Source organism: Phycodurus eques, chromosome 13, assembly GCF_024500275.1.
Source record: "Phycodurus eques isolate BA_2022a chromosome 13, UOR_Pequ_1.1, whole genome shotgun sequence".
NCBI lineage: Eukaryota > Metazoa > Chordata > Actinopteri > Syngnathiformes > Syngnathidae > Phycodurus > Phycodurus eques.
The window spans coordinates 6146276-6172926 of record NC_084537.1 but is presented as its reverse complement, the minus strand read 5'-3'; the positions used below and the strand labels follow the sequence as shown (position 1 = coordinate 6172926).

Genomic DNA, 26651 nt, shown 5'->3' with positions numbered 1-26651 from the left:
TTAACATTTTAAAGGTGTATTTTTTTCAATATTTTAAAAGTTCTGGCTTAACTGAGCACTGCACATACCATAATAGTTCCTTCAACCTATTTAAATTCGGGTAGTTATATTTTTGGGGTGTTTGCTTTTTGCTTCTGATGAGTGATCTGGTGAAGACGGAAATGTGTTAGTGAAAGGCCTTTGCTGTTGATGAATCTTAAACATACATTTGGGGTCAGTGGCGTTCTGGTCACCACTTGCTTATCCATTCTTTCCCATTTAGTAGCAATGTGACAAGTGGTCGGCATCGTTGTCAAATTTTCTAAAAAACATGAAATGAGCACTTCAAAAGTCTCTAAAATTCTCCATAACAAATAAATTCAAGAAGAACAAACAACATGACCTATTCTTACTGGCCACACTGCTCTTCTCATGAATAAATTTCAATTTGCTGTATTGAAGTTAAGTTTTAAGGACAAGTGACACGATTTGAAATCAACTTAGAAACCCCTCAGATTTATAGCCTGTACAAGCTTATTGATGGATATTTTTACCTGGAACTTTTCAACCAACTGGAGAAGGGGTTCCTGAGTCGCAGATGAAAAGAAAGGATTTAGGAGATACCGTATGTTGAGAAATAATGCAATTATACTGTTTTCCTTTAATTTGTCAAGATTGACTAGATTTTTGATAGGCCATATCACACAAAAACATTTTCCAAAAAGACGATTATTTTGGATACCAAAAACTTAGTTTCTCCGGAAACCATCATTGGATTTTCAAAATTCTTGGTGCATTGTATTCAGTTTGAAGTGACCATTACAACCAGACACAACATTTGACAGGCTGTCATTTTCAAGAAATCTTGTCCTGTTACTACATTTAGTCCAAGTCCTCAAGTCCATCTTAAGAAAAACAAAACTACTAAGCAAGACCTCAGCACTCTTCTGACATTCAGACTTATCTGAAGGTTAGCTTTCCTCCATAATGGCATCTTGTCTATTCCTTTCCATCATTTCTGGCTCCACAACTTCAAACCCTTTTTCTTCAGACGAGAATGTTATCAATCGCTCCTGCATGCTTCTCTCTTTCAGTTCTAAATATTAGGTAGCTGGAGAACAGAAGATAAGGTTTCTGCTTTCAGAGCCATTTGAGAGTGTGAGTGGACAATTGAGCCACAAACTCATGGCATTGTTATAAACTGCTGGAAAGCAAATCACTTTGTGTCGAAATCAAAGTGATCTTAAAGTTCCAATAAAGTATTTTTCCCCATTTGGACGACTGCTTTTGGGGAACAAATAAAAAAGCAAACAGGTCATACAGTAAATGCTAATGATTAGAGTTAACAGAGCCGGGTTTACTAAGCTAAGCTAAGATCAGCAGAATTTAAAAATAGAAGTATCTATTCAGTACCAAGTCACATGAAGCTCTTAGTGTTGTAGTTGATGACACATGAATGCATTTGTACAAAGTAAGCTCCGTCCCTATAAACGCCTCTCCCTTATAAACTTCTCATCCCCTCTAGAGTTGAGTACCTGCCATTAGGTAAGGGTTATGAATATGGGAAACATAAATTGTGTTTCTATAATCCACATACCCTTCGGCACATTGAGATGAAGATACAAAGGTGTAAGTGTGTGTGGGAGGGTGATACACTAATCATTGAATTCCCTCCCAACTAAATGCCTTCATTGTGCCTGACTGTTTTGTTTGCATCCCATCCTAATGTATTTTTGTGAGCAGAGCAGGGGGAGGAGTGTAAAAGAAATGTCAAGCTTATCTGTGAAGGTGAACCACACATACAGTATAGATGGTTGTGTAACAAATGTGTGATGTGATTGCAGCTGACTGATGAATTTTATTTGGGTATTATTGTAAACCACATCTCTCACATACGTAGGAGTATTTTAGTGGAAATGCTATGATGCAATGATGTCTTTATCTACAACCCCAATTCCAATGAAGTTGGGACGCTGTGTTAAAAATAAATAAAAACAGAATACAATGATTTGCAAATAATGTTCAGCCTATATTTAATTGAATACACTACAAAGACACGATATTTAATTTTCAAACTGATAAACTTTATTGTTTTTTGCAAATAATCATTAACTTAGAATTTTATGGCTGCAACACGTTCCAAAAAAGCTGGAACAGGTGGCAAAAAAGACTGAGAAAGTTGAGGAATGCTCATCAAACACCTGTTTGGAACTTCCCACAGGTGAACAGGCTAATTGGCAACAGGTAGGTGCCATGATTGGGTATAAAAGGAGCTTCCCTGAATTGCTCAGTCATTCACAAGTAAAGATGATGCAAGGTTCACCTCTTTGTGAACAAGTGCGTGAGAAAATAGTCAAACAGTTTAAGGACAATGTTCCTCAACGTACAATTGCAAGGAATTTAGGGATTTCATCATCTATGGTCCATAATATCATCAAAAGGTTCAGAGAATCTGGAGAAATCACTGCATGTAAGCGGCAAAGCCACCAACCAACATTGAACAACCTTCGATCTCTCAGGCGGCACTGAATCAAAAATCATATCACCACATGGGCTCAGGAACACTTCAGAAAACCAATGTCAGTAAATACAGTTCGGCGATACATCCGTAAGTGCATCTTGAAACTCTACTATGCAAAGCAAAAGCCATTTATCAACAACACCCAGAAACGCCGCCGGCTTCTCTGGGCCCGAGCTCATCTAAGATGGACCGATGCAAAGTGGAAAAGTGTTCTGTGGTCTGACATGTCCACATTTCAAATTGTTTTTGGAAATTGTGGACGTCGTGTCCTCTGGGCCAAAGAGGAAAAGAACCATCCAGACTGTTATGGACGCAAAGTTCAAAAGCCAGCATCTGTTATGGTATGGGGCTGTGTTAGTGCCAATGGCATTGGTAACTTACACATCTGTGAAGGCACCATTAATGCTGAAAGGTACATACAGGTTTTGGAGAAACATATGCTGGCATCCAAGCAACGTCTTTTTCATGGACGCCCCTTCTTATTTCAGCAAGACAATGCCAAACCACATTCTGCACGTGTTACAACAGTGTGGCTTCGTAGTAAAAGAGTGCGGGTACTAGACTGGCCTGCCTGCAGTCCAGACCTGTCTCCCATTGAAAATGTGTGGCGGATTATGAAGGGTAAAATACGACAACAGAGACCCCGGACTGTTGAACAGCTGAAGCTGTACATTAAGCAAGAATGGGAAAGAATTCCACCTACAAAGCTTCAACAATTAGTGTCCTCAGTTCCCAAACGTTTATTGAATGTTGTTAAAAGAAAAGCTGATGTAACACAGTGGTAAACATGACCCTGTCCCAGCTTTTTTGGAACATGTTGCAGCCATAAAATTCTAAGGTCATGATTATTTGCTAAAAACAATAAAGTTTATCAGTTTGAACATTACATATCTTGTCTTTGTCGTGTATTCAATTAAATATAGGTTGAACATGATTTGCAAAACATTGTATTCTTTTTTTATTTATGTTTAACACAATGTCCCAACTTGGAATTGGGATTGTATTACAGCATATGGTAGATAGTATAAAGTTCACAAGACAGGTGAACGTGTTAAATAAACCCAACACAGGCTGAGTTTTACAGCTGGAGATTGTGATAGTGATTCTAGCTAAAAATAAGACTGAAATAGCATCAAGACAGAAATAAAATATAAAGGTTGTATAGAAATAATAGAATGGTAAGTCATGGCCACACATAAATCAATTGTGTTTTGGACGGTGTGTGTGCATGTGCGCATGCGGGCACGCGTGTGCCCGCCTTCCTGTCACCAATTGGCAAAGTATTGTCTTCTTTCCGGTTCTTCACTTCTCTGTTCTCTTTTCTCGTTTTCTTTTTCATATTTATATTAACACTATTTGTTAAATTTTCAAAGTAATTTACCATTTGATTCTGTTGCTTTCATTTGGTAGTAGTTAAAGAATGTTGTTTTGTGTGGTACATTATTACAACATGGCTGGATTAATTTATGCTGTTACAAACGGTTGGTGGATGGTCCCATCACTGTAAATCTTGTTAACACACAAGGCACTCACTTCCTGCTTGGCTGGTGCAATTCTGCCGCCTCTCTTTCTGTCTAAACTTAATTCCCGTTTCGAGGGAGACACGCATCATCAATCTTCCAACATCGGCGTCTTTGACTGCCCTGGAAGCCACCACTTCCACTGAACAGATGAGCAGATTGCCACAAGCCTTTATAGGATGGGTAGATGTCTCTTTGTTTTTTTTTACTCCGTGGTTACTTATTTCCACTTCTTGTTTTTCTCTTTAGATGTATGTGTAGGGCTGTGTGAGTAGAGGGAGAAGATGGAGGAGTTCAATTGAGGTTTTGACCATTTTCTGCATAACACTGTTTTTACGTAGTGCTTCTGGTTCTGTAGACGCTGATGTCCTTTTGTACCGCCCATAGGAGAAAAAGGCATAATACAAAGTAATAGAAAAAAGATCTAGTACGGTAGTAGTATGTATGTAGTAAAGTATGAAACTGCAAAAGTTCTGCTGGTTGGTTGGCTTTTTTTTTTTTTTTTTTTTTTTTTGTAGCTTTAAGTATAAACTACACAACCAATTTTACCAAACCTCTGTGTGTGCATGTACCAAGCAAGATTTTTTTTAATCTAAGATTGTTATTTAAAAAAAAATGTGTCAGGAATGTTTCACTTTTCAGCTCTGTCATCCATTGTAAAAAGAAAAAATTCACATTGCCATTGTTTTACATCTGAACCATGCTAGTGTATGGATGGAAAAATGAACATAAAATCACTTTTGTTGGTTGAGCCCTGGGAGAGGTCTGCGGTCTACTGGGTGCCATTGTGGTTATTATTTTAATCCACTTACAGCGTTACAATTTTGCTGTTTACTCCTTAAAGTATGTGCTAATTTTCTGTTCTATTATATTGGTGCACCAGCACAGACATTGTAGCACTAACAATACTTTTAGTTTTGTTAGCAGTTTTTACGTACATATGTTGCCACAAAATACAATTATCATAAACTGTTTAACATTGGCAGCACGGTGAGCAACTGGTTAGAGCGTCTGCCTCACAGTTCTGAGGACCAGGGTTCAATCCCCAGCCCCGCCTGTGTGGAGTTTGCATGTTCTCCCCGTGCCTGTGTGGGTTTACTCCGGGGACTCCGGTTTCCTCCCACATCCCAAAAACATGCATGGCAGGTTAATTGATGACTCTAAATTGCACATAGGTGTGAATGTGAGTGTGAATGGTTGTTTGTGTATATTGTTGTCAGTTTATATCTTCCCCGCAATTGACTGGCGACCAGTGTGGGCTGCACTTCGTCTCTCACACAATGACAGCTGGAACCTCATGAGGACAAGCTGTATAGAAAATAGATAGACATCCAAATATATATATATTTTTTTGATGCATTTATGGCATAAGAGATTAGTGTCATAAATGTCACACATATTGGCCTCTGCATTTTACCATATTTATGAAGTTAATAATCCCACACCTGGGGTCACACACTGGAACACTAAGCCATTTTCTAAGGGAGTCTATTGCGGAAGTTGGGTGCCTTGCTCAAGGACACATGAGCCTAGCTAACTGCGCAATTTGGTGGAGTTGAACCTAAAGTCGTTTGGTCACAGGCCAGATTTTTAACGACAGGACTCACGGCTGCCCTCTTTTTCCAGATGATTTTTACAAAGCTGTAATTGCACAATTCCCGTGTACCCTCTGTTTGTGTGTTTTGTGTATGTGTGTGCACGCGCATGCAGTGTATCCCCGGGGCACCATGGCTAATGTGTGCTCTAGGCTGTGAAGTGGAAGGAAAAAGAAAAGAAATAGTGGAACCCACGGCTCCAAACCTCCCTGGGATCACAATGCACAACGACAGATAAAATACTCACATCAAGTCCACAACAACACACACAAGCCTTTTTCTGATTCCAACACATATAAGTGCTCATCCCACAAAGTTGGATGTATTAAAATATCAAACTTAAAATCCACTAACTGTACAGTCTATCACAGGCTGCATAATGTTGTTTATTTGCATACCAATACACAAATAAAAATAATGTATTTATTAAGTGTACTACATGTGTTTTTTGTGGACACTCACTACAGGTATAGTTCAACAGTTGTTATGTCTTCGTTCGAATTCGTTATTATGTAATGGACATACTGAGTTGCCAGTCAGCCAGTTCAGTTAACTGCAGTGCTCAGCAAGCGTGTTGACTGCAGCTTGGATGAGGGAGCAACAAACAGATGTGAATGAAGAGAGAAAGTGTTGTGCGGGCATTTGAGGTTTGAAAAGTCAGACATGATTTGAGTGTCTGATCTCACCCACCTGATCGACCAGCTGAATGAGGAGGGGAAGCAAACGCAAGCAGCTGTAAGGGTCAGCGGTAGCTGTGAGAGCAGTCATACAGGTCACAGAAAGAAGAAAAAGAAGAAGAAGAAGAAGAAGTGTTACAGGTCATGGGTAGTCTCACAGGGCAAAGTCTGCAGTTCAAAACACAGGCAGCACCAAAGTGTATTCGTAGGCAGTGGCCAGGGGTGGCAGTTGCACATCTTTGTGTCGGGGTCCAGTGGCCAAACACACAAGTTGGACGCAGTCCACACAGTTTCACAACGTACATTTCTCTGAATAGGGCACAGGTCACTATATAGTGTACATAGTTGTACAGAACAGTGGTGACAGTAAAATGTGCAGGACAGTGGTGACAGTAAACGGGACAGGCTATTGCACAGACTGTAATACATGACACAGGTAGATGTATAGGGCCCTAGTGACAGTGCAAGGCACATAAGTAGTCCTATTGGGCACAGGCGAGGCAAATGGATTTCAGCCACATTTGGTCGTACAGGGTAAAAGTCATAGAAGGCACAGGAGCCAGTAGAAGACACACATACTGAAGTTGTACAGAACATAGGGAGTCATGCAGACCATAAGCTATAGTATAGCCATTAGCAGCTGTTCAGCGTACAAGAGTTTGCACAGGTAGACATACACGGCACAGGGGCAGTACAGGATGCAAGCACTTTCAAATGGCATGGGATTTCATACAGGCACAGGCATGCAGTGTACAGGCACAGGCTGTTGTACTTGGCACAAGCGGCTGCACGGTGCACTGTGCCAGTGCAGAGCAAAGAATGTTGTACAAGATAGGGACACTTGTTAAGAAAACAAGCGGTTGTACTAGGAACATGGTTCATAAAGGGCACAGGTCGTTGTAAGGGAAGTCATAGAGGGCAAAGATACTATAGTAGAACAGAGCACAGGTGGCAGTGCAGGGCATACAGGTCACAAGCAATCCTGCAGGGCACCTGACCAGAGCACAAGTGGCAGTACAGGGCACAGGTGCCAGCACCGGGTGCAAGTCATGAACAGGGCAAAGGCAGCTATTCAGAGCACAGAAGAAAGCATAAGGCACAGGCAGTGACCAGGGGTGCCTGATGTTCATTTGATGGACGAGGTCCACAATTGCCACTACTGGTCACAAAAGTAAGCCACTACCACCAGAGCCAAGCCTACATACAGTATGTTTTAAGGAGAAAAAATGTCTCATTCTCCTTCGGACCTTAACTTTTTATGATGAAAAAAAAATCTCTGTGATTTTCTTCCCCTTTCTCTCATTCTCTCAGTTGCCACAAAAAAGACGTGAGCTCGAAAAAACGGACGTCACTCTTTTCCCCTTGTCCTCTGAAGTCTCTAAAATGATGGGCCCTAACACAACAGGGCTCTTAAATCCCCGACAGCTTCATTTAGCAGTATACTTTTCTACGGTTTCCCATTGAAATGATTTTAAAAGGCATTACAGAACCATATTTAGGTAATTTGTCGCGCTTGAACCCAACCTGCTCCCTCGTGTGTGTATATAAGAGGTGAATAGCAGCTGTAGGGGTGTCTGATTTTCTCAGGCCAAGACAACTCTGTCTTGCTTGTACATAGTCCTTCTGTGTTAGTTATTAATTTTCCTTTGATAATCCCTCTCTCATTTACTCACGTTGAATTTGTAAAATTTCTGGTTTATTGTCAAGTACAGGCGATACCTTCTGAAATATTAACATTCTTGTGCTGTGTTAATGCACCTCCACAACCCAACCAATGGAGAAATTCAGGTTTCACAGTGTGGGCAGCAATCATTTGTGACACCAATCTCGGTATTCCAGATCTCACTATCATTGCTCATGTGAGAATTTAAGTCCTCTGGCAGAACGAAAGAGTGCTCAATAGCACCTCCTCCAAGGACCCAATAATGGGTGGGTACTCTGAGCTGCTGTTTAATGCACAAGCACCAACAACAACAGTCAAGACCCATTCCTGCACCCAAAGGCAAAGGTATGCTACCCACTTGTTCACTGGAGTGAATCTGAAAATACAGACACCAATATCGCTCTCACCAAGAGTGACTCCAGAGTAGAACATGGCTGTGAATATTCTCATTCATTCCAGTCAATTAATTCTCGGGGCATTGAATCAATCGCAAAAAGGCTTAATTAAATGATCTGATGAAGTCTGCTCGGATGAGAGGCGAAATATCTTCGAAGACAACTAGAACAGTCCAGTTGTGATCGACTCAATGTCCAGAGTAGAAGAAAGTTCAACCCCTTAAAATGAGTGGTTCCAGAGCTCAAGCCATGTAGGCGACCTCAACTACTGTTTACTATACCTTGCAGGAACCTCTCGATTGTGCACACCAGCTCAGCCTCTTTCTCTGACAGAAAGTTGACATTCCACATCCCTAGAGCCAGTTTTTGCAGCTCAGGATTGAAATGACAAAGTCCCTGCCTTCGGTTCACAAACAGCTCCCTCTACACCAAACCCCCTTGGCGCCTCCAACGGGTGGTGAGACCATGGGAATGGGCACCCATGTTGCTGGCCCACCCTCATGGCTGGCTGCCTAGGGGGCCCCAGAAGCGTACAGCTGGGCAAGGAAAAACTAAGTCTACTGTTTATTTTCATATTATCGTAGGGGGTCTTGTTAATTGTGCTATGTCTTGTCACTCATACAGTAACTGTTTGTTCTACTGTAGTGACCCTACCAGGGCCATAAAGCCCCCAACAAATCCATCAAAATGTATACATTTATCAGATGTAATGTTTCACCACAATTCTACTGTTTTGGACAACATATTTATTATCAAAGTTTTACCTTTACCTTTACCTTTACCTGGAAAGATAGGTGCTATGAATATTTTGCCCACCATATACTTTAAACTCACCCCCTATATTTACTGGTATATTTCATAGTACATTTCATTCTAACTGTAGTCTGGGGTTGTGTCGAACTATTTATCCTAAAACATCCATCAGTATGCTGCAGTCCAGTTCAAGACCACTGCAAATACTGTACAACCACAACAATAAACATGCAGTGGACCCTCGCTATTCACTGGGGATAGGGACTGGTCCGTAAATAGTTAAAATCGGTGGAGATATATATACAACCCCAATTCCAATGAAGTTGGGACATTGTGTTAAACATAAATAATTAGCTGGCTGCAACACGTTCCAAAAAAGCTGGGACAGGCTCATGTTTACCACTGTTACATCACCTTTTCTTTGAACAACATTCAATAAACGTTTGGGAACCGATGACGCTAATTGTTGAAGCTTTGTAGGTGGAATTCTTTCCCATTCTTGCTTGATGTACAGCTTCAGCTGTTCAACAGTCAGAGGTCTCCGTTGTCGTATTTGACGCTTCATAATGCGCCACACATTTTCAATGGGAGACATGTCGAGATTGCAGGCAGGCCAGTCTAGTACCCGCACTCTTTTACTACGAAGCCACGTTGTTGTAACACGTGCAGAATGTGGTTTGGCATTTTCTTGCTGAAATAAGCAGGTGCATCCATGAAAAAGACGTTGCTTAGATGGCAGCATATGTTTCCCCAACCTTTTGATGATATTATGGACTTTAGATAATGAAATCCCTAAATTCCTTGCAATTGTACGTTGAGGAACATTGTCCTTACACTGTTCGACTATTTTCTCACCCACTTGTTCACAAAGAGGTGAACCTCGCCCCATCTTTGCTTGTGAAAGACTGAGCAATTCAGGGAAGCTCCTTTTATACCCAATCATGGCACCCACCTGTTCCCAATTAGCCCGTCCACCTGTGTGATGTTCCTAACAGGTGTTTGATGAGCATTCCTCAACTTTCTTAGACTTTTTTGCCACCTGTCCCAGCTTTTTTGGAACATTTTGCAGCCATAAAATTCTAAGTTAATGATTATTTGCTAAAAACAAGAAATTATATCATTTTGAACATTAAATATCTTCTCTTTGTAGTGTATTCAATTAAATACAGGTTGAACATGACTTGCAAATCATTGTATTCTGTTTTTATTTATGTTTAACACAACGTCCCAACTTCATTGGAATTGGTGTTGTATATTAAACCCCAACAATTCTTGAATAAGCAGGGATAAACCGCCAATAAGCTTTTTTGGGGGTTGGTTTCCCCCAAAAAAACAGCAAACAAAAGATGAATAAATAAATAAATTTAAAACAATCAGAAAAATTTCAAAAGAAATTGAAAAAAAATCCACAAGTAGATGAATCTGAGGGTGCTGAACTGTGAGTATGCGGGGCTCCACTGTATTGTTAAATTAGCGCAATTCTGACAGTGTTTATCACAACAAACTATCATGTTATTAAAAGTCAAATTGTTTAGTATTGGCTCTTAAAATATTGTACATGTCTACCTGAAGTTGTGAGTAATATTTATTGCAGGTCTATATTTATTTTTCACTACTTTTACCCCAGTTGAAATTTTTCATTAAATGTTCAACAGACTGACCCAGATATCTTGTGATCACGAGATCTTTCACCAATTTTAAAATCATCACATGTAAAATGAAATTAATTATTTGTCCGGTAGTTGAAGATGGTGAGAGACAGATATGATTAATTTTTGCCCTCCCCATCCTTTGTCACATTACAAGCACGACAGTGACTTCAGCCACGTGCGTCCAACTTCAGTCACATGTACCTTGCTTTTATTCCCAGCACTGGTCCCATATGTTTGTCAAAATGTGTGTGTTGTGTGCTTTTTTTCAGCCTGATTTGTTCCCCTGCTTTCCCTCCGATGAGCCCCGCTCTCCCTGGGGGTCCGAGGCCGAAGCCTCATGCTATTTATACAGACCCAACAGCTGGGGCCCTCCCAGCCAAAGCAGTGGGGGTCGGGGAATGAGTAGAGAAATTATCATGGAAACTTCAGGTTAAACGAAGCGTTGGAAATGTCTCCCTGTTCACTTTTTTTCATCTCGTCTTTCTCTTGGTGCTTCTTTTACTCGGGGAACCAGGGCAGCCGGGTCAATTGGACAAGTATCCAGCATGATTTATATGATTTTTCCAACATCTAAGTCCTCATTTTCTCAATTGCTTCTTTTTAAATTCTCACAGCATTGATCCTCATTTATTACACTACCTCTGCTTCCAGCCAAAGATGCACAGGGGACTTGGTAAACCTAAACAAGAAATGCACATTTTCAGTCAGCTTCGTGTGCAATTTAACACATTTAGTCCTTTTTGTCATGTTCAACAAAGCCAACCTACTGATGCAAAGTTCTATCTATCTTAGTTCCATCTTTCTTTCTTCTCAATGGCTCTGAGAGTGTGTGTCCTGTTGTGAACTTCAACAAATTTGTGTTCTCCCTGCTCTAGCCTTCTCCAACGCTAGCTCGCCTTCACTTGTGTCATTCTGTCTTTTCTCTACTACTCTGCTCTCATGTAAGTCGCTCTTGAACGAAGATCGGTCGTACGAATGCTTCCTTCAGTTAAGGGCCTTTGTCGCAGTTAGAGGTCCCATCACAGGCATGCTGGGCTGATGAGAGGTGAAGCGATATTAACCTAATTGTTTTAAGGGACATATATACAGATTGAGGAAGATGTAATCAGTGTAGCTGCAAGTTGGCCTCATTTAAGTTTGAGTTTTTTGTAGAAAAGCAGGTTTTATAATAGACACAGATTACATGACACTAAGTCACGCAGACAGCCATATATTCTGAATTGTTTAATGGTTTCTTAGGTTTGTACTACCCTTTATTTACAAACAGTAACCAATAGTTGTATTTTGGGAATGTCTTTTTAAACAGTTGATCATTCATGCATTGTTTTCATTTGACTCTTAAACCCCACTGGCAACTTTCTGTTGAAAAAATGTCACACGTAGCCTGATTACCTCAGTCTGCCTCTAGTGTGTTTAGTGAAGTAGGAAAGAACATCCAGTCCATAGGACATGACTGCTGGTTTAATATGTAGAGTTAATACAACAACTTTTCATCTGTTTTACACTTTCTTTGTTTTGAAATATTGGTTAAACATTCACTCACTGCAATGTGATAATTAGTAACTTAGCTGTCAGGATACAGGTTGCAAGTCGGACCCAGATGGAGAGAGGACAGGGAGGTGAGTTTGTGAATAATGGTTTATTGCAGCTCGGAAGCAAACAAAGGAACTCCGAGAACTAAATCCGGGATTGGCAGGGTTCCAACGAGGACCGGTCTGGCAGGGTAGGAGTCCGTGTTGTCGTTGGGCCGCAAGAGGTGAGCACTGGTTTGCAGGGAGCAAGGGCAGCTGGCAGATCGACGTAGAACGTTGATAGTCTGGCGACGAGTTGGAGTCCCACAGCGTCTTAAGAGCAGTCAGGTGTAATTAGGATGACAAGGTGCAGCTGCTAGACTCCAACTGGTCAACGCTGCAAAGCACTCATGACACACACACACACACGCACAATTATAATAATGCATTCAATGAATTGATTTCTACAATGATTCAGATGGTTGCTCGCTGTTCACAAAGGAATGGAATACTTCAGATATCCACCACACATGCCCACGGAGCTTACGTACCTGACTGCCTGTAACCTGTTCAAATTCACCATAATCACGTTAGACCAGTGGTCTACCTACTGTGCTGGACTTAGACATGGTCCCAGCAGGCAAAAGTTCAGACCGGCTTTCTTCCACCAAATTGGCACATGCGCTGAACACATGTCAAAGGACACACCATTGTTGCACCGGTACGCCCAGCTTGTCACAAACCTGTCCACCAAATTGGCAAACACATGCCGCAAGCCTTACGTTTAAGGCTGCGCTCCAGCGCAGATGCGCTGTCGAAAAATGTACAGCCCCGAGTGTTTAGAAAACATGAGAAGACGAATGTACAGTACAAGGGAAGCTGTGAAGTAGACTCATGTGACAATTGAGAATGTTAAAACATTCGATGCATGTAGTGCATCAACTGTGTGACTAAGCTTAAAAGGGACAAATTAGGGATGATTGACTTTTTAATTGCTTGGAAACAAATAGTTGGGTCTGTCAATCACTCTGTTACCCATCAAGTATGAAATTGAACAATCAAGTACATCCATCCATCCATCCATTTTCTGAGCCGCTTCTCCTCACTAGGGTCGCGGGCGTGCTGGAGCCTATCCAAGCTGTCATCGGGCAGGAGGCGGGGTACACCCTGAACTGGTTGCCAGCCACTCGCAGGGCACATAGAAACAAACAACCATTCGCACTCACAGTCATGCCTACGGGCAATTTAGAGTCTCCAATTAATGCATGTTTTTGGGATGTGGGACGAAACCGGAGTGCCCGGAGAAAACCCACGCAGGCACGGGGAGAACATGCAAACTCCACACAGGCGGGGCTGCGGATTGAACCTGGGTCCTCAGAACTGTGAGGCTGACGCTCTAACCAGTTTACCACCGTGCCGCCCAATCAAGTACATATTTTTTTGTAAATGAAAATGAGTACACATCACAAAAACATGCGTGGTAGGTTGATTGAAGATTCTAAATTGCCCGTAGGTGTGAATGTGAGCGCAAATGGTTGTTTGCTGTGCCCTGCGATTGGCTGGCAACCAGTGCAGTGTGTACCCCGCCTCCCGCCCGAAGATAGCTGGGATAGGCTCCAGCAGCCCGCGACCCTAGTGAGGTGAAGCGGTAACGAAAACGGATGGATGGATGGATGAAAATGAGTCTGTGAGTGAGCCGTTCTGAATTTTACATAATAACCACCTCTACGCTGAGTTTCTCTGCCCTTGACTTGGAAGCTAGGCTGGGAGAAGAGCCTGAGCCACTTTCAAGCGATGCCCGGAGTACACTGTCTGAAAAACCTCAAAGCCAAAAGGCAAGCGGAGCTGAATTGCATTTTGTTAGATGCACAGATTAGCATGAGGTAATTTGCTTTTGATAAGTGGTTGTTGACACAGAGGGGGTGTATTTTGTTTTTGGCGATGGGTACATACCTACACTGGTTGGCACACTAATTAACAAGAGTAATTAGGTGGCTTGCTGATGAAGTGTTGCCTCCGCAAGAGACAATAGAATCCCTGCTTTCCTGTAGAGGCGTGCGTGTGCTTCCCAGTTTGCAGTCGATTTCTTTGATTCAAGACTAAGTATATCACCCCTCACGTCGACCCTAGTCATCATTACTAACAAAATCCATATCTGCTATTGGCCAAGCAGTATGTTTTTATTTCGCCCCTGTCATTCAAGTAGACTTTTTCAAATTGTTTGTTTTATGTTTCTATGTTTTACTATTAATAGTGATTAGTTAAAAAAAAAATCCACTTGTTTGGTCAATAAGAATGCAAAAATAGCTATACAGTTAATAAATATTTTAGATGGCGAACAGTTTGACCCTGGTAGAGATTTGTTCTGCTTCCAAGGTCTTCTATTGGTTGTTGTTTCAAAGTCTGAACATATTTGTAAACACTGTAAAAGAGGACTTTAACAAGCAACAAGCATATCAACTTAAAGCTTGACAATAAGGATTTTTGATGTTATAGATGCAAGTTGTAATTTCATGAGTCCATTTGCGGCTTATGCCCTACGAACGACTGATAGTCCAAGGTGTCATCCACATTTCTCCTGAAGTCAGCTGGGATAAGCTCCAGCTCACTTGTGACCCAGAACATGACAAGTGGTATAGAAAATGGATGGATGGCGTTTGTATTTGAATGTTGAGGTTTTTGTTCTTATGACAAGATTATTTGTTTCACTGTGTGTTCATTATCAACAATCGTTTCGTAAGTTTGTTGCATCTGACCAGCCCCAGTTGTTGTGGTGGTTATTAAGTGTTCTTTGTTATGCTTCTTTTTTTATTGCCCTCAGCTCTTATTGCCTTCAGCTCTTCCTGTCAGTACACTGGACAGGGCGGGTATATGTCAATGATTCCAGTGTGAGATTTTGAGGCTTTAAGTTGAACACAAATGAGTGACCGCTTGCCATGGTTTATCTTCTCATGTTAAACATATTTGACGGTGATGAACTCAAGCTGCAGTGCCCATTGTCCAATCCTTCTAAACACCCGATAGGCAATCTGCCAGTTGCCTTTCAGCTTTTGACATCATATGAACTGTTTCACTGAACAATGTATTAGAAGACATTGTCTTATTTTGCATCTTGGCTCATGCGTTTGTTGTTATTTCAATTGTGCCTTAATTTTGTTGCGCTTTTCCATATCCATATATACCTCCCTTTCTTCTCGATTCTTTTTTGTTTTGAAATCTGACATTTGCCATTTTGTGACAAACACGCACAATATGTGCAACAAAACAGCCCATAGGCAAGAGTTTGAATTTGAAAGGATGTAACTCAGTGAACATGTTGCAGACAAGACCAAGTAGGAGGGCTGTGCTCTCAGTATGACACAGCGGAGGGTGTATGTGTGTGTTTGGTGTGCAGTGGGTGGCGGGTGGGGGGCATTGGCAATGTCAGGTTGTAGAGACAGACGAGGATTTGGAAGAGTCAAGTGCCACTGAAAGAGAGGTTGTTGGTGGTCTGCGGAGTTGCAGCAGCTGCCTCTGAAAACAAGTGGAAGAAATAAGAGAAACAGAAAGAGCTTGAAGGGGGGCAGACGAGTCTGACGTCACTTATTTGTTGCCTAACTTTAATCTGTTGGGAGAATGAGTGAAGGAAAAAAGTGCTTGGCCGCAGCCCATACGTGCTCTAGACGCATCGTACTTTACTCTGCCAATCAGTGTACAAGTTCAACACAACACACAAACCACACAAATTCCTCTATCCTTCTTCCTCTCGTCTGCTTATGTATTCTGCCAAGGTGCTGGAGTGACAACAGGCCATTCATTGTGGATGAAGAGGAGAAAGACTGTGGATGTTTCCTGTGTCTTTTTTGTTGTTGTTTTTTTTTGTGCAAGGAGGGCGGATGCAGAAAAAATGCGGGAGGTGGATGTGGCGGTGAGGGCACATATTCCAGAAACGGTGAAATACGATTGAAAAAGGGGTCAAAAAAGAGAAAGTAAATCAATGCGTGGAGCGAGAGCGAGTGGGGTGAGTAAAAACCAAGAGGGTGAGGGGAGGGAGAACTGGGATCACAGAAGGAGGGAGAGGGGTGGGGGGTAAGGGAGAGAGAGTGGGCTCCCATGCCGAATGAGTGAGAGAGGCGGAGAGGAAGCTGAGCTCCATCCGATGAAATGAGGTGAAAGTAATTCAGCATTAATCAAGCCAGAGCAAAAGGGAGCAAATACTGGGTTTTCTGCCCTCTTATTTGCTGAGGACCTGAAAGGCAAGGTGTGAATGACGGAACCTACAGGGTCCAGCTGAGTAGCACCACTGGATCACAGCATCACATCATGTCTGAATCGAACACCATTGCTGCTTCTACTGCAGACCAGGTCAGTCCCAGATGTTTTCATTTTTAGTTTGGATTATTTTCTACTTGCATCAAGAAGCACATCATTTTTACTCTCTGCACTGGAGAAAGCATGAGGGGTCTCGTCGTGGAGCAAAACAGAGTTCCGGTCAGAGGTGAACTGTGTTTAGATCCTAATTTGAAAGTAGTTAGAGGCAGTTTATAGGCGCAACCAAGTTGAGCGTGTTTCTTAGACTATCAAAGAAACGATTGTTTTGCCCAGAGCTGCCTGGACAACGGTACGGGCTCCTGAAAGAATTGAATTCATCAAGACGAGCTATTGTCTACGCCGCCTTATTTTTCGACGATCATTCAGGGGGTCTGTGACGACTCAATACCCCCCACACCACGTGAGGAGGGGGACACAGCTCTTTAAAAACCTGACCACGTGTGGCGGCCCTGAAAAGTTTTTATAAGTAATTGCAGTGGGAAGTCCGGGCTTGCACTGTGAGAGATGGGACTGGTAAGGAAGTGGGCCGTACCGCCATGTGTGTGAATGAGAGTGACAGAGTATAGAAGTAGAAGTGTCCAGAAAAGGAAGATATTTATGCCCACAGTGCCCTCCCCCACCCACAAGCCGCTATAATCAGACACATTGACACAGTCGTCCTTTTTTCTAAAGATGGCAGCTGACTTTGAAAGACTTTGAAACAATTAAATTGCCTGCTCTGATGAAGATAAACAGGTTATTTATGATATGTCGGTTACAACAAAAAGTGCGCGTGCGTGTGTGTGGACCCCACCATGCTGCCATGCGATGCTTTGAGCCAAGTCTCCTGTTTCCGACAGCTCCTGTCGACTGAGTCAGCTTGTCAGCGATCTGTGGGCAAATACACTTGTACACACGCTTTGAGACGTATACGCAGATGTTTTGAGGCCTGCAGTCTCACACACAGTTTGTGCTCCAAACGGGATTGTGAGTAGAAGTTTAAAGATAATTAAAGTTGCATGGTGCGTGTCAATATGGAAGCACCGCTTACACAAGAACCCAAGCCCTAATCTTTGACAGACAGGATCAATTATAATTGCGGACAATTCACATAGGTAGGTTTATGGATGGCAATATTGGTCCCAAAATATCAATATACAGTGAATATGGTGTGCGTTCAAAGTTGACCAAAGTGTGACATCATCAAAAATCTAATAAAATGAAGCAACACATTTTAAAGAAACGATATTATATGTCTCATTGCATTCATTAGGAGCTAGAAGTGTGGAATCCACAGTGGCCAGTTGTTACTGGCATGACTGCTAAAGAACTCCCATGGAGGGTGGGTCAGGCTCTCTCTGACCCCACTCATGTCAAAGGTCCTGAGTACCGCACAGCACATTTAGCTGTGACATAAAACTCACGTTACTTGATGGTCTAATATATTTGCTAAGTGCTGTATGTCAAAGAACATTGACAGTGTCAAAAAAAGGAACTAGATTCTCCCTAAATTCTTTGTCAGATAAACTTGTTCAACCAGGACCATCAGAACATTGTTCTTTTCTTTTTCATTATTCAATTGGCACTGATGTATTCAAACTTGTCAAACCGTAATGCCAGAACACTAGGCGTCATTAATGCAATGTATGTCCCAACAAATTATATTTGGAAAAAATCTAAAGCGCTCAATGCAATAGACCTTTAAATGGTGTGCCATCATTGAATTGAGTAAATTCAAAAACTGTATAAAACATTTTAAAACATTCTAAATGTGTGTAAAACAAACATCGACTCATTCATTTCAGTGAGCTCTGGTCGGGCAAAAGCATTATGGACGTTGTAAAGATAAAGATATTATGCACCGTTTCTCAGAAGAAAGTCCTTCATGCACCACCGACATGGATTAGGAAGTAGAAATCTCATAATTAATGTTTGTTTCTCAGCGGTCCTGTGCAATCGTCCAAGTAATACAAATGTTAATTATATTTACAACTGTTTATATTGTTCAAATACATTTGAGCCCTTGATATTAAGGGAGCTCTCTGTGCTGTGTACTCTGTATAATCACATTTTTTGCTATAACAGGGCTGTAATTCCTAAATTTGAAATGGCATATTTTTGGAAAAAACTCTTAAATTAAAGCCAAAGGTCTTCAGTTTACATCACATCTTAATTGTGAAAACCTATTGTTGTGATGTATGACGGAAAAATCCTGAACTGTGTCTGCTCATGCTTTCCTTGGCACAGAGGTCCACCACAATTTATGTCGCTTATTATAAATTTACTCTCTGTGGTCATATCAACGTTGATGATTGTTTTAGTTGTGGTCAAGGGGTTAGCACTTGCAATGTATGCGTAGCCATTTCAGACATTTGAATGACATCAGTGGGTTTGGCAATTCGCCCAAAAAAAAAAAAAACTCAATAGAAAATGTATCTAACTACTGTGTTGAGTGTACACATTTTTCAAATTCCTTTAGTGAGTTAGCACATTCTGATCCTTCCTCTCAGCGGGAGAATGAACTCAAGATATTAAATAGTCTGAGGTTCTTTGATTTCTTGACATACTTGACTAATAATTAAAATAATGAGTTCTGATAAACAGGAATTCATTGAAGTGAGCCTCTTGTGATCAGTTCTGACATCCTCTCCCTGGAATAAAATATTAGATGAGATCATTAGAACTTCAGAACAATCATCAGAGTTAACTGCCCAGTCATTGCTTTTGACTTTACGTCGTCTAAAAGAATTAAGCTTTGTTTTTTTTTTTAGCTTAAATGTGACTTAAATCTATTCTTGAAGTTCCTCTGGAAATGACGTATTCATGCGCACTGCACATTTATTTGCGTTCTCCAAGTAATGATATTTTTAGCGGCACAGTTGATCATGGCCAATTTGAGAAACAAAAAACAGAATAGCTTTAACAGATTAACCTAAATTATTGGTTGGATTTTCTGCATTCCACGGTGCTATGCCAAGAAGATAATGAGGCGTGTTGTGATGAAAAGTACTGGGATTCACCAAGTTTAGTTCCAACACCAACACATACACATACAGTATGAACGTATGTCTACTATTTGACCATACAGTACATAGACATTTTTAGCCTGTCACCCCTGTAGTTTGTCAAGGTTTCAGACTGATAATTTCGGTGATGACAGATTCTCTTCAAGCAATCACCCTTACCTTTAAATTTCAATGGTGTGAAACCCTAACCCTAACCCTGCTTAATCTAGATTCCATGTCATGCTTGTACAAAAAGGCAGCATTTGTCATGTACAGTACATTGTCAAAAGATTCACAATTAATAAATACAGTATGTGCAAAAACAGCATATACTGCTGTAACAGGCAAGCCACACCAGTAGCTGGCAAAGTCACTTTATAAAGAAACAGCATGCACACGTGAAGCACACTTCATTGCTATTGCCCACCTTAAGGCATAACAAAATGCAACATTTGTAGTTGTTATAAAATGTATATATGTTCTGGCAGGGCACCATATTGGTACAGACAACTCTTATCAGGGGACAGGTGTTGCAATTTATGGGATGGAAGTGCAACAAAGTTCTGTTTACTCATTGCACCAAGGCTTAGCAAGTAATACATATAAGAGATGCGCGAAAAAGAGAAAATATGTGTGTGTGTGTGTGTGTTCATGTGCGCATGTGAGTGCACACTTTGTCCAGCTTCCAAGGGTGGCTTTAACCTTCCGTCTCACTCTGACTTGACTTGAAACTAAGCTCCAGGCTCACAGCTGCCTCGCAGAAAAACATGGTCAAACTCCACAACACACAGACGGCAAACTGAGAACACATTCATGATTGGCTGGACAGAGAGATGTGAGCTCCACTTATGAGTTGGAAGAGTTTTAAAGACTATCGGAACAGTGTTATTGGTCTACTGCTGGCCAAATGTAATCACTTGAGCATGATTGTCGGGAGCTCATTTTTAATGAGCATAACGGACTCGTTCTAGTCCTTGTAACTAATATACAGTAGAACTTCTATGGGCAACACATTTAAAAATATATATATAATGAGAATAGAAATAAACAAACTGTCGTCGCAGACAGGATTTGAAATACATCATTTCCCATACGGTATTTGGGAAGGATCATGAGCAAAACGGGAAGAACAGACCAGGACATATGTGTAAGAATTACCAACTTTGGAATTCCCACACTGCATCCTTAAAAACCAAAATATACATATATATTTTATCACAAACATAAAATCAGTCCTTTTGTATTCTGTGAGACATGGCACACCAATAAAACAGCTACCAAAAACCCTCAACCATTCATCAACAGATGCCTGAGACAAGTCCTACACATCAGATGGTTTGAGAAAATTACCATTGAAGAACTTTGGAAGAAAACACAACAACTGCTCATTGAAATTCAAATTGAGAGACAAAACTGGGGATAGATAGGACAGATGGCAACAACAAACAGCATGTCTGGCACTAAAGTGGAATCCACAAGGAATGAGAGTTAGAGGAAGACCAACGACAACTTGGAGGAGGTCAAACAATAAGAAATTCCGCAACTGGGTCTTTCCTGGAACCAGATGGAGCTGTTGTGGAGGAACTTCATTGGTCAACGAAGCCCCCACCTGGGGTCAAAGCGTCTCCAGGCTAGCATTCTCCATAAAGGTGTATAATATATATATATATATATATATATTTATACAGATTTTTTATATTAATACATAAAAACAAAATCCCTTTGCTTATAAGTGATGAAGTCAAGTGTATAATTTTTACTTTTAAGTGATGAATTGCATAGTTACACTGGAGTGCTTTGCGTCACATATTTTTTCGGTCTATATTATTGTTCTACTCTTGCGTTTTTCTCCTCGTGAGAACTTTTTGAGCTGGAAATGTCATCTCAAAAGAGCAGAATATAACATTTTACTCTACTTTTAATGCACCGCATCTTATTACTTACTTTTATTTGTTATGTCGCTCCTCAATTATAAATGACCTTTTATCAAGTCTTAATTCTACAAATTGGCAATAAATGCAGCTGTGCTCGAATACGGATCTTGATTACAAGATATTTAAAAAATATTCCACTCTTGAACAGCAAAACTGTTTGTTGGTTTTGGGCATTCATTTGCATGGTAAAGAGCAAAATGTAGACTTTTCTGGAAACCCCACTGTTATCCTTTATGTCAACATGCTAAACGGTGGTCTGTAAAAATGGGAACACGCGTTAAGTCTTCACTATAGGCTTGCTGGAACACAGTAGCCAACACTTACTCTCAGATTTATATATCTAAACCCAAACATATGCTGACAAAGTGTATTCAATAGATTCTGAGCAGTTGGTTTGCAAGCACTAGTGTAACTTCAAGTGACATTGCGCCCTACTGGCCCAGCTTGGAAATTACAATGTTTTCAGTCATCTTTGCAGCCTTGTGCTAAAGGAGATTGTGTCGACAAAGTCTTCTGTAAGTGAAGATAAAACATTTTTAATACATTGTTCTGATGTAAAGTTTGATTACTTTGTACTAGTCAATCGCTCCATTCATAAAATGAATGACAAACAAATGGCATGTCATCAGAAGTTGGTTCTCAACATGGTGTTGCTTAAAGTAAGCAGGCGGTCTTTGGTTAGGGTTAAAGGGTTTACATCTTGAAGATTGTTTTGTTGGTGGTCTTGTCTCCGTTGAAGCTGGTTAGCTCTCAATCAGAGGAGTCGCGCATAGACTATGGCAGATAATGTGTTGTAATATACACTTTCTGTATCACTTTCAATTTGATCACATAAGTAGCTCAGTGTTGACGGGCTTCTTATTGAAGAGTGAGAATTGGGAGGGTGAACTGGGTTGGGTTGGATCTGAACTAAGTATAGGTGGGTGCAGTTCCAATGGAGTCCAATGTCTACTCATCCAGTTTGAACGTACTCTGGACCTCAAGCCTCATTGCCATCTTGGAACACATATGACACGCACAAATAATCATTAAGTAGTCATAGAAATGATCAATGATGATCAATCCAACATAAGGTCGGGAAAGAAATTGAATAACTCGGCTCAGTCGACTTCAAAAAATTGTCGACACAAAATTTCTCCCTCGAAGCTCCGCCGGAGCCTAAACAAACAGTTCGCCCAGAACCATGTTTTTTGCCGCCGGAAACCATGTTTCACATGAACATTTATTGCAGATGGACGCAGTGTTGGGCCAATTAAACCTTGCCGAAAATGACAAAGGAACGACTGTAAGTGATTTTTAAGACACTGTTAGATGTGTAATGTACATATAACACGATAAGTATGAGTGAGCTGAATGGTAGTTAGCATTTTTTGACCTAAAATGGTAATCACTAGCGCGCTAATGCTTATCGCGACTGCTAACCATTTAGCATTTTGCTGTCTGAAATTCTGTACACTAAATTTACATAATACACTCATTACCAGTATATGCAATTTAAGGATTGAAGTCCATCCCTCATAAATGAGAATAAAATGCATGTTAGTAGTTAAAAAAACAAACTTTTTTGTTTTGTTTTGTTTTAGTGACAGTGGGGGGACGATTATTATTCAATTGTCGATCAATAATCAATAGGAGAATCGGTTCTAAAACGATTTGATAGTGACAGCCCTTCTCCAACACTCCCACACCAATTATACAAAGATAAGGTGATGTTTATTCATATTTTGAACTTGCATGTGGTTTTGTCACTGTGCTTTCTCCCTCTCGAGCAAACACACTGTGACAGTACTGTGACTGATAGACAAGATATTTCATCAATAAATGAAATTCCAGTCCACATTCTGCACACATCATACTCATATGCAAAAAAAAAAATCATTTTCACTCCTAAAAACTGTTGACCTGCAATTAAAAGGGAAGAAAGTAATGCATTTTCAAAACTACCCATTTGTATTGTTTGCTTTCGAACAATCTGAAGCTAAATTATCAAGGCCTAATTTTAATGGTGCCTGTGAGTGTGTTGAACTTCTGTTCCAATGGAGGTGTTGTGTTGAGCAGAATAATGCTGCCCGGAGGAGTTGACTTAGTAGTGGTCTGTGTGGATTAGACCAAGTTCCCACTGCTGACATTATGATTTTCTTTAAATTGCAAACTAAATGAGATGGAATCAACAGCGTCTCTGATGGTTGAACCCAGTGCACTACATTATTTTCCCCATTTCCATCCATCCATCCATCCATCCATCCAGCCAGCTATACATTTACCAATTCCTAGTTGTTGGCAATTTATGTATAGTGGTACTAATTTAAGCAATTAAATAAGCCCAGTAATGCTTCTGCTCGACTGCTTTTATTGTTGTGGTTCAGATTACTGTACTTATTTGTGTGAACGTTTGGTCTGAAAAAGAGGCTCGAAAAGCAAAACGAAAAATGGAGAAATGCAGCACACTTATAGACTGCAAGCCAGTGGCATTTAGCTTTTAACCTGAGTAAATTAATTACTTGACAAAGCAAGCCTTACAACAATACATTTCAGCTCCACTGCTCATATAATTGAGCACAGCATGCATGTTAAAAGGAGAGGTGTGTGTGTGTGTGTGTGTGTGTGTGTGTGTGTGTGTGTGTGTGTGTGTGTGTGGTGATTATAGTGGGAGGGTTGAGGGGGATGCAGGTGAACAGCTTGCGAGAGCCAACAACTCCGCAGGCCATTCTCGCGCATCACTTGACAGCCATACCCATAAAGGCCTACGCACAAGTGAACTTGTTAAGCAAATGAGTGAATAAGCAAGGGGTGTGGGGGGTTTTGTTGTAGGATGTGCTGCGCACGGCTGTGGCTTCCTGACTGTCTGCAAACATCACTGTCTGTCAGTCTCAAATGCTTCTATTTTATACTTTCTGCTGATCAGTCTTTTTTCCTCAAACAGCTCTCAGGATCCATCTCTATTTCAGCCTGCCTCATCCTATTTCTCATTTGCTCATTCTCATGTTGACAGACTGCTCTATTAGAGAACAGGTTCGGATTTAGAGATTATCCTCAAATTGCCCTCCTTCTAAAATGAGGAATAACTGCAATGACAAGTGTATCTATTAGATTAGTAGCAAATGTGTGTGTGTGTGTCTTTTTGTCTATTTTTGCATTATTCATGCATGTGAATATCCCATTGATATGACATTTGTCACCTTTCCTATAATATAATGTCCATTTGTCTTTAAAAAATAAATAAAGGAAACCAACAACCCCTGAGTAGTAATGATTGCAGTAGTATGAGGGACAGCTGACGATGTGCAAGAGGCAGATTACACCTTGGACTGGTCGCCAGAGATTCCCAGGGCACACATATGGACCCATGACCGTGACCGGCGTAAAGCCGGCGCGGCGAGCAGCACAACTGTGTGCCAGGGGTGGATTAGACCAGTACAGGCCATTTCATAGACCAGCGCAGCCTGGTGGATTCAACAGTGAGCGGGCTGTGTGTTGACAGCGGGCTTAATTTGCCGCCAATCAAAGTGGCTGCTCTTGTTCCCTTTAAATGTGGCGTAATGACAATGTGGGCAGGTACCCTTCTTCAATACAGGATGAAATGGTATAAACACTGACGACTTAACTATGTCTGCGAACTTCCGCATCTGTCTGCATGTTCCCCTATTAAATTCACCAAAACTGTGTAAGACCAGCTGCGCCGGCATTTACATGTGGTCTGAGCAGGCGTAAATTTAGAGCGACTTTCTGCCAGCAAATTGTCACTCCGCCAGGCGCATCTCCAAGGGCACACCCTCGCTGCGTCGGAACGCCCAGCTTGGCGCAGACCGGTCTGCCAAATTGGAAAACACGTGCCGGAAGCCTTACAAAATCAGAATCCCCCGGCATTTGCGCCCCGCCGCAAATGCACTGTAGAGCCCACAGAGACAGAAAATCATTCACACTCATGGATGGAAACTGGACCCACGCTGCTTGCACTTGTCAGGCGAGTGACAGTATGTTTGCCTACACTAGAGCATGAGTGTCAACTCATTTTTCATGTTATGGTTTCCATCAGAGGGTTTCATCATATATTCAATCAACCTACCTGGCATGTTTTGGGAATGTGGGAGGAAACCGGAGTACCCAGAGAAAACCCACACAGACACGGAGAGAACATGGACACTCCACACAGGTGAGGGCAGATTTGAATCCTGGTCCTCAGAACTGTGAAGCAGATGTGCTATCCAGTCGTCCACCGTGCCTCCCACCAACAATGTTTGTAATAAAATTTTCATCAGATCTTGAGCTAATTAAAACATCTTGCGTGCTTCCATTAAGATCCAGATCTAAAGAACATACAGAACACATTGCATTGTTTTCGTGTGTCCGTTTGTGTGTATATGTCAAGACTTCAGAGTACTGACGTCTATGGGAAAGTTAATTGTGACAACTCTCTTTAAAACTCCTCATAGTGTAATACCCGCATTAACTTTATATACACTTGAATAAACACACCTTGTTCATGTTCAGAATTCTTTTCAGTATGTATTGATTTCAAACATAAAATGTTTGGCTCCCCTCGCTGCCCTTGGTCCCAACCTCAAACCCCATTCGAGTTGCTTCTTGGCCACACCTCCCCTTCACTACCACGTTTCCCTCTTCCCAAAGAAACAAACACGTAGACATAACTAGCCCGCAAGCCCTCCCCCAGGGGGAGGTATTTCAGGACTCCAGCATGCTGTGTGAAGTCCTAATAGTATCAGGAAGTTAGTGAGGTTGGCCAGTCATACATTATTTGGACCATTAGAAACCGATGCTGCTCTTGCAAGTTACTCAACATGGAACATCATGTCAAGGTAAGCTACCTGAAAGACAAAGCTGATGTTTAAAAAAGTGCAAGAAAACCGAAGGCAGAAAAAAATCCAAACAAAAAGATCGACACCCATCACAATTGGTGCTCAGTCATAGAGCTAAAAGCGTTTTTGCGCATTGAGTTAAACTTCAAGAGTTTCAGATTGCTGTGGTTCATCCTCATGTGTCTTCTAATACTGTGTAGCTGTATACATGCACAAATCTTACCAATCAGGTCAGTGTTGGCGCCAATACTGACCTGACATCCAGCATTAGCTTCAGTTATGATTGTTTTATATGTACGATAATATAAATATTATTTATATTATATATACTATGAGAAT

General features: G+C 41.2%; 1 protein-coding gene across 3 annotated transcripts in view; it reads left to right on the top strand.

The window, feature by feature from the left end:
• slc6a9 (solute carrier family 6 member 9) overlaps positions 1-26651 on the top strand; it is a 53805-nt gene that overhangs the window by 116 nt on the left and 27038 nt on the right. The window contains exon 1 of one of the 3 annotated variants that reach the window (XM_061693743.1): positions 16332-16610. The exons of 1 other annotated variant lie outside the window; for it this stretch is intronic. In XM_061693743.1, coding sequence (XP_061549727.1) covers positions 16569-16610 — 42 coding nt within the window. In that variant the 5' untranslated portion in view covers positions 16332-16568. Of the gene's footprint in view, positions 1-16331; positions 16611-26180; positions 26313-26651 lie in introns of those variants that run through there. One more of the 3 variants, XM_061693746.1, reaches the window with a different exon arrangement.